This window comes from Myotis davidii, unplaced genomic scaffold, assembly GCF_000327345.1.
Source record: "Myotis davidii unplaced genomic scaffold, ASM32734v1 scaffold69, whole genome shotgun sequence".
Classification (NCBI taxonomy): domain Eukaryota; kingdom Metazoa; phylum Chordata; class Mammalia; order Chiroptera; family Vespertilionidae; genus Myotis; species Myotis davidii.
This window is the reverse complement of record NW_006300363.1, coordinates 144,758-152,881: the sequence shown is the minus strand read 5'-3', so window position 1 is coordinate 152,881 and position 8,124 is coordinate 144,758. Positions and strand designations below refer to the sequence as shown.

At 57.9% G+C, this 8,124-nt stretch overlaps 2 protein-coding genes across 4 annotated transcripts in view; one reads left to right on the top strand and one right to left on the bottom strand.

Annotated features, from left to right (window-relative positions):
• Nucleotides 1-446: 446 nt before the first annotated feature.
• The window catches only part of NKIRAS2 (NFKB inhibitor interacting Ras-like 2), a 13,198-nt gene continuing 5,520 nt past the window's right edge, over nucleotides 447-8,124 (top strand). The window contains exons 1-5 of one of the 3 annotated variants that reach the window (XM_015572447.1): nucleotides 448-598; nucleotides 1,231-1,338; nucleotides 1,750-1,991; nucleotides 2,589-2,793; nucleotides 3,606-4,215. In XM_015572447.1, the coding sequence (XP_015427933.1) occupies nucleotides 1,245-1,338; nucleotides 1,750-1,991; nucleotides 2,589-2,793; nucleotides 3,606-3,793 (729 nt within the window). In that variant the 5' untranslated portion in view covers nucleotides 448-598; nucleotides 1,231-1,244 and the 3' untranslated portion in view covers nucleotides 3,794-4,215. Of the gene's footprint in view, nucleotides 599-1,230; nucleotides 1,339-1,749; nucleotides 1,992-2,588; nucleotides 4,216-8,124 lie in introns of those variants that run through there. The other 2 variants (XM_006776645.2, XM_006776644.2) reach the window with 2 other exon arrangements.
• ZNF385C (zinc finger protein 385C) overlaps nucleotides 4,153-8,124 on the bottom strand; it is a 57,986-nt gene continuing 54,014 nt past the window's right edge. Inside the window, exons 7-10 of the mRNA XM_006776646.2 lie at nucleotides 7,114-7,404; nucleotides 6,391-6,587; nucleotides 5,945-6,055; nucleotides 4,153-5,474 (exon numbers count right to left, since the gene is read on the bottom strand). Coding sequence (XP_006776709.2) covers nucleotides 5,238-5,474; nucleotides 5,945-6,055; nucleotides 6,391-6,587; nucleotides 7,114-7,404 — 836 coding nt within the window. The 3' untranslated portion in view covers nucleotides 4,153-5,237. The remainder of the gene's footprint in view (nucleotides 5,475-5,944; nucleotides 6,056-6,390; nucleotides 6,588-7,113; nucleotides 7,405-8,124) is intronic.

Genomic DNA, 8,124 nt, shown 5'->3' with positions numbered 1-8,124 from the left:
TCCGGGGGTGGGGTGGGGGTGGCGGGGCCCCGCGGGCTCGCTCTCGGGGTACCTGCTCATCGGGGAGCTCAGTGTATGGGGCCCTCGGGGCGGGGTCGGAGGGTCTGTCTCCGGAGTTTCCTCCGGAGAGGGTTCTGTTTGGAACCCCTTTGGGGAATGGTCTCTCTGTTCCCGGGAGAGATCTGGGGCTGCTGGTGGGCTGCCTCCGCGATCCCTGGCGAGAAGGGGTTTCTGTGTCTGAGCCTTCTCCTCTGGGTCCGCCAGCCCAAGGGCCGCGAAAATCGTCTCCTTTCCGGAGCCTGTCCTTCCTCAGATCCCTTCACTTCTTTCTTGCCTGGTGGTCTTACTCTTGGACGGGACTTGAGTAGGAACCAGAGGGAATTCGTTGTCTGGATAAGGCATACAGGAAAGTAAAATGTTCTCGGGGGTCAGGGTTAAAGGGGGGAGCCGAGCGTGGGCTCCCGGCAGTAACTGGTGCTCCCAAGTCCTGTGCATGGGAGGGACCTCGCCGGTGTTTCCTTTTAACCAGCGTCTCTTCCCCACTTGGACAGCATACAGTGAGCACCAGGTCACTGGCCAGCTACGGGGAATCGCGAAGGTGAAAAAGACACAGCTCCCTACCCAGCAGGGGACATAGACACATCATTTCTTTCTTTCTTTCTTTTTAAAAAATACATTTCATTGGTATTCTTACAGAGAGGAAGGGAGAAGGATAGAGAGTTAGAAACATCGATGAGAGAGAAACATCGACCAGCTGCCTCCTGCACACCTCCTACTGGGGATGTGCCTGCAACCAAGGTACATGCCCTTGACCGGAATTGAACCTGGGACCTTTCAGTCCGCAGGCCAGTGCTCTATCCACTGAGCCAAACCAGTTAGGGCTCTTTTTTTGTTGGTATATTTTTATTGATTTCAGATAGGGAGGGAGAGATAGAAACATGAACTGTGGGAGAGAATCGCTGATAGGCTGCCTCCTGCACACCCCCTACAGGGGATTGAGGCCACAACCGGGCATGTGCCCTTGACCAGAATCGAACCCGGGACCCTTCAGTCCGCAGGCCACCGCTCTATCCACTGAGCCATAACGGCTAGGGCGAGTGAGACACATCATCTCTGACATACACCCTGACTAGAGGAGAGGGCAGTGCTGGGCCTTCGAGGCTTGCCCGTGCAGCTCAGAACTTGGGCTCTGTTTGGATCCGCCTCACCCGGTGTGCTGCTTTCTTTAAGGTTGAAGGCTCAGCATGGGGAAGAGTTGCAAGGTGGTCGTGTGTGGCCAGGCATCTGTGGGCAAAACGTCAATCCTGGAGCAGCTTCTGTACGGGAACCATGTAGTGGGTGAGTGTTTTGTTTGGGGGGGCGTGGAGGGGGCAGTGAGGGGATGGTGGAAGAAGCTGAAGAATAAGGAGTAGGATTTAATAACACAGAGACGCCAAAACCTGCTCCCGGAGTAAGGTCTACCTCATGCCCTCCAGCCCTACAACATTGAGATCTGGAGGAAGGAAACCCAATATCAGAGATAAGGAGGAAAAGCTCCCAAGTCTCACTTTTGCTTAGCATGGCGTGAACATGAGGTTCATGTCTGTTCCCCCAAACCGCTCCAGTCCTGCTGGATGCGGTCTGGCCCCCTCTTCTCAGCCCCCGCATTCCTTTCCCCCCATGTCTGGCCAGCCCGTCAGGATATCCTCAGTCACGCACGTTATCCCATCTCCTTTCTCCCTACAAACAAGTGTCCTCGCTTTATCTCAGGCTCTGAGATGATCGAGACCCAGGAAGACATCTACGTGGGCTCCATCGAAACTGACCGGGGGGTGCGGGAGCAGGTGCGCTTCTACGACACCCGCGGGCTCCGGGATGGGACGGAGCTGCCCCGGCACTGCTTCTCCTGCACCGATGGCTACGTCCTGGTCTACAGCACGGACAGCCGGGAGTCCTTCCAGCGCGTGGAGCTGCTCAAGAAGGAAATCGACAAGTCCAAGGACAAGAAGGAGGTGTGTGTGGGAGCCCCGGGGCTGGCTGTGGGAGGCCTGGCATGGCTCTGTGTTTTACTCACTTTCTAGGCGGTGGGTCAGGAGCTAGAGGAGGGATCAAGGCCACTGGACGGGTGTCTTCACCCATAGAGGGGGCCCCATGCTGAGGCAGCTCAGCCGAAAAGGCCTCGGTTTAAGAGCTCCCCGGCCTAACACGGGAAGCCCTCACTAGTCCTTCTTTTACTGGCTCCATGTTTTTAGTTGTGAAAGCCCCTCTTTTCTTAAGTCCCCCAGTCAGCTGTGGGCCTTCTGGGAGTGCTTCCTCATGTGATTTAGCCAAAGTTGAACTGAGTGCTGGTTGTGAGCAGGCATGGGTGATGCAGGGCTTGGAGTGGAACTCCCGGAGGGAGGGCCACACGGAGGCCAGAATTTGAATAGAGGAAGGCGAGGAAAAAGCAACGATCTCCCTCTCCTCACTTCGTAGTTTCTGATAGAGGAAGAGATATCAGCCATTAAAACTTCCCTTCGCTTCGGACTCCTGGGTGGTGACCAGCCTTCGCACCCATTTCGAAGGCCCGTGGCACATCCACAAGTCTCTACTCTGTCCCTCTTCCCCAGGTCACCATCGTGGTCCTTGGCAATAAATGCGACCTGCAGGAGCAGCGGCGTGTGGACCCGGACGTGGCCCAGCATTGGGCCAAGTCGGAGAAGGTGAAGCTGTGGGAGGTGTCTGTGGCTGACCGCCGCTCCCTCCTGGAGCCCTTCATCTACCTGGCCAGCAAGATGACCCAGCCCCAGAGCAAGTCCGCCTTCCCCCTCAGCCGTAAGAACAAGGGCAGCGGCTCCTTGGATGGCTGAAGAGCTGCCATCCCTTCTTCACCTCCCCAACCCCAGTCCAGCATCTGGGGCTTTGGAAGATGGGTTGAAGGGAAAGGCAGCTCCCACTAGGGCAGGCAGCTGGGCTGTTCGGGGCTCGGGCCACTTTGGCTCCCTCCTAACTCCGGGAAGTGCAAATAATCTAGGTTAGTGCCCTCAACCTCTCCCTCCACCCCAGCTTCCATCCCATCTGCCCCTCTGGGACCTGGGGCAGATGTGGGTCAGGGTCCCTCCCACCTGCCCTGGTTGGGAAGCAGAGCTACCCCACGGAAGTGCCACGTCTAGGGTCTGGTTCCGATCACGGGTCCCACACCTCTGGGCTTCTGCCACACACACACACACACACGGCACCAGCCTGGACTCTCGGGGAAGGGCGTCCAGGTATCGTGTACGCGTGTGCGTCCTCCTATTAGGGGTGCCTCCTCACCCAGCACCCTGACCTTGTTCCCATCTGCACTGTGGCTGGGAGAAGCCAGCCTCCTGGGAAGTGTGATTTTCTACTTGACCTCCCGCCCCAATTGTTTCACTTCCTCTTCCTGCTTCATTGGTTGAGGTGGAACGGCATGATGACTGGGGCTGGTTCACCAAGGGGCTTTGTTACCCAGCAGGGCTTTCTCTCTCTGGGCTTTGGTTTCCTCATCTGTACAGTGACAGGAGTTGCTTAGATGGCCTTCCAGCTCCTCTCCGGCCCCATGACTTTCTAACGCCCCTGGCTTGGGGCCAGCTGACTGTCTCCTTGGTTTCTTCTCCCTCTTCAAGGTGCTACGCCTACCGGCCCTGGAGGCTGGGACTCTGCTCTCCGACAACCGCCAGGGGGCAGGAGTGCACTGTCTACTCTAGTAGCCAGAATGGCTGCTGAGTGCCCACTGGGGAACCCACACCCCCGGGGCCTGGTCTGCAGTCCTTCCTGTGGTTGTTTTCAGCTATTAGCTGGACTTTATTTATAAATTCCCTGTTCTAAGTCAGTATGCTGCCATGGTGAAGGCTGGACAAGGTGCTCCTCTAGCCCTTCTTACCTCAGATGCCTCAACAGAGCAAGGCAAACAAGTAGTAACTTCTCAGGAGCGGACAGATCTGTTGGGGCTCAGAAGGGTGGTTACACTCTCAACATGCTGTAAGGTGAGCTCATGACCCACAACTTCCTGGGCCCGCTTCGTGCTTCTCTCCGGGCTTCTGATGGGCGCCGCTACCATAGGGGAGCCCTATAGCCGGGCCACCTCCAGTGCATGCCCCTTCCCAAAACAGGGGAGGTGAGCAGGGGCAGGCGGTCCCAGGCTGGGCAAGTCAAGTTAGGGCGTAGACAGGCTCGGGCTTAAAGTTCATTTATTGATGCATTGGACACAATAAAACCACAACTGTTATCAAAAAAGTTTCCCTCCCGTCCGCCCCTTATTTTCCCATTGGAAATATTTTTTTTAAAAAAAAGATACAGGTGGATACTGGCAAAGTCCCGTATTGTAGGGTGAGGGGGACAATACTGGGGTAGGATGGAGGTTGTGATGTTAGCATGAGGATGGGTCTGGATCCCAACACTCAGCTTCACAGTGAGGGAGGCTTGGGGTGCTGGTCGGTTGGGGGGGGAGGGGAAGCTGAATTGTGCGAGGGACCAGTTTGGGTTGAATAGCTAGAGAAGAAAGCTCTTCATTTGGGAACCCTGGGGAGGGGGGGATTCAGTGTCCGCTGGGTCCATAGTCAAAGGGAGACCCAGTGTCCCCCCAACCCCAGAGCTGGAGTCCAGGAGAAATCAGTAAAAGGCTAAGAGGGGATTGATCACTTCCTCTGTTAAAACGGCCCAGCCCCATCCCTCTGGAGATGACCACTAAAGGCTTCCAGCACCATGGCTGTGCCCCCCCTCAGCACGGCTGCCTTTCTCCTCTAGCCTCCGCCACTCCCCCGTGGTCATCGTGTCCAGAGCCCGCCCTGCACCGTGTCATTCTCCAGAGAAGCCGGTGAATGGGGAGGGCCTCCCAGAGCACGGGAGTCGGGGTCAGTCACAGACTTGTCCCAGGCTGGCGGTTAAGATTTCTAGGGCCCTTGGCCATGGGGGGGTAGGTCTTGGGGGGGAATGAGAGCACCGTGGGGCTGGGGCTAGGATTTTGCATAGATCTTGGGGATTTCTCGGTTTGCTCCCTGTAAATCGGGCTGCAAGTGCGGGGAGCCCAGGACTAGAAGTTTGGGGAACTGAGGGTGGGCATGGCCCTTGGGCCAGGGGGTAATAGTTGAATCCCCAGTCAGATGGAGTGAAGGGCACCTGCCCTTCAAACCAGCCCAGCTCTTCCTAGGTTGGTCAGGAACCCCTCGGCTGTGAGAAAAATCCCCTGCGGGATGTAGGAACAGAGGCTTCCTGGGGAGAGGAGGGTGGGGAAGGTGGCCCTGGCCTCCCTGGAAGGGCTAATAGGGGGCAAAGAGGATGGGTCCCGTGGCAGGGCGGACAGCTCCCGCTGGGGTGCGGAACAGAGCTGGGCCCAGGATGGGAGCCGGGAAGAGGGTGGTGGCTGCGGTGGGGGCAGGCCGGAGGGCCAGGGGCCCTGGCAGGGCACAGATGGCCGCCGCTGCGGTGGGGATCGGGCTAGGCAGGAAGCGGGCTGCCAGCGTCTTGGTGAGTTGCTTCTGCAAGGCCAGTTTCGACTGCAAAGGAGAAAGAGAGGGCTGGCCACAGTCTGACCCCAGAAAACCCCCCTGCCCTGGGCTCTGTCCTTGGGCTTTCTGCTGCAGGACACACATGCCTTTTAGGGTTCCAAACCTAAATCCTCCTCCCTTCCCGCCCCCAGACATTCATTCCAAAGGGCTTTCTCCACCACCTGTCTTCCTGCCCCCAAGGACGAGAATCGGGATGGGCCAAGGGAGGAGGCTGTGTTGGGCAGAGGTAGAGATGGTTTCCAGGAGATAGCACGCCCACCCCGCGCTCTTGCCCGAGAGATTCCTATCCAGACCCACCTCCCAGACCCATTCCTCTGGGCAGATCCCAAGAGAGCCAAAACCCAGCCCTAGGCAGCCTCGGAAAGGGGTGGCTTTATCCCTGCCTCAGCTCCCCACGAGGCCCCCACTCCCCGCCTGCCCTTGCCCAGGGTCCCAGCCCGTTGCCTGGAGACAGATACCTTGAGAATACTCACAGCCAGCGCCGCGTGCTTCTGCAGCTTGCTGTGCTGGCTGGAGGGCTTGGGGGGCTTCCCGGCCAGGCGGTCTTTGTGCCTCCTGCTGCTCAGGTGCTGATGGACAGACAGGCAGGCAGACAGACTGGGAACAAGATGAGGAAGCCCAGGGACCCCCAACTTCCTCATCGTCCTCGACTAGCTCACCTTCTCTACCCACAGTTCACACATTGCACCTACGTTATTGGGCATCACCTGGAGGGGCCCTGGGAAGGGGAGGTAAGGCTTGGCCTCTGTCTCCAGGAGCCCACCGTCCCACTAGCCTGCCTCCTGCTCCACCTGGCCCTGCTCTACCCACCTTCTCTCCTCAGCGCCCTCCTTCCTCCTCCCCTGGCATTGGGCCCACTCCCTCACCCCTGCTCCAACCCTCGTCCCGGCCTCCCTTCTCCCACCTGCTTGAGTTGGGTCTCTGAATTGACCTGGAGCTGACAGACAGCACAGTGAAAAGGGGGGCTGGGCCCCGGCCGGGTCCCCCGGCCCCCGGTCACTCTTTTGGCCTTGTGTCCAGCTCCTCCCCGGGGCACTGGGCGGCCCCGGCCCCTTCGGGGAGCCCCTCGCTGACCTTCCACCATCCACCGGTGCTTGGCTCCTGGTGGAAGGAGAGAAGAAAGTCTGTCAGCACCGAGGAGGGGCCGCAAGGCCACGGAGACCCCTCCGAACCAGGTCAGTTTGGTTGTCCCTTTAGCTCTGAGGCTGCTCAGCACATACACTCCCCACCAGCCACATGAGATTCCTCTTTCCATCTCCACAAGGTCCTCTCATTTCAAGCCACCCTTCCCCAGGGGAGGCCTTCTTGCAATGTAACTGGTCAGCTTCCTTCTCGAGTCTCAGCCCCCCTACGCCACCCCCACCGCCGGGCCTGACATAAGGAGAGATGGAGGAGGTGTCTCCTGTCCTCTCTGCAGTGACCCTTCAGTCCTTACTTCTCTTCTCCGTTCTCCCTCAAGCATTAGTGGGAGGACCCGAAATGCACGCCCAGTGACAACTGAGCACACCGTCTCGGTGACCAAGTCCTTGAGCAAAGCGCCCAGAAGTTCCAGCTGCCCCCATCTGGTGAGGGGCAGTCTCCCCGCCCTTCTCCTTCCCCCGGACTCCAGCTGGCGGGCCACACTCACCTGTGTTGTGAGCCTGAAGCTGGGAGGCAGAGTTCACAGTCACCTTACACGTGGGGCAGTAGAGGCGCCCCTTTTCACTCCTGCCTTCCCCACTCACACCGCTTCCCACAGCAGCCGCCACTGGCTCAGGTCCTGGGGCCTCTGTCCCAGGCTCTGGGGAGCAGGGTGGGCAGGAGGAAGAAGAGGAAGAGGAGGCAGCATCCAAGAGGTCTGAGTGGGCGGGCGCCCTGGGCATCGCGTCGGGAGTCTGCGGTGGCTGGAGTGGGGGGCCAGGAGGAGGGCCTGCAGGGACTGCTGGGGACATGGAAGGCATCGGGTAAGAGGGTGAGGCCTGAGCTGATACTTGAGACCTTGATTGTAAGCACTGACGTTCGGGGTGGCTGGCAGAGTGGACGGGTCACTAGTGCAGGGGTGACCAGCGCTGAATTCCAGACCCACTCTACCATCCAACTCACTGGGCAGACCTGGGCCTCTTTGGGCCTCGGTTTCCCCATCTGAAAGCATAAAAGTTGGGCAGAGTAATCTCAGCCCTCACGGCCCTGATAGTCTAGTTATTGGCTGTTAAATAAACGGAAATTAGAAACGGTACTAGAATGTTCATGGAGCACTCTTCATAGTAGCATAAAACTGGAAATTATTCAAATGCCCATCAACAGGAGAATGGGTTTTTAAAAAGTCCTATGGTCCTACAATGGAATACTGCATGTCAATGGAAAAGGACAAATTTCAGCTACCACCACAACCCCACGGAAGAATCTTACCATGAATGTTCATGAAAGATGAACAAAAGCCGACATTCTACACAGTTTATCAAAACCAAGTGAAACTGGCCTATGTGAGAAGTCAGAATCGTAGCTACCCTGGGGGGAGGGGTGTAGGTGGTTGAAGAGTGTCACCCCAAAATTCATGTCCCTCTAGAACAGCGGTTCTCAACCTGTGGGTCGCGACCCCTTTGGGGGTCGAACGACCCTTTCACAGGGGTCGCCTAAGACCATCGGAAAACACATATAT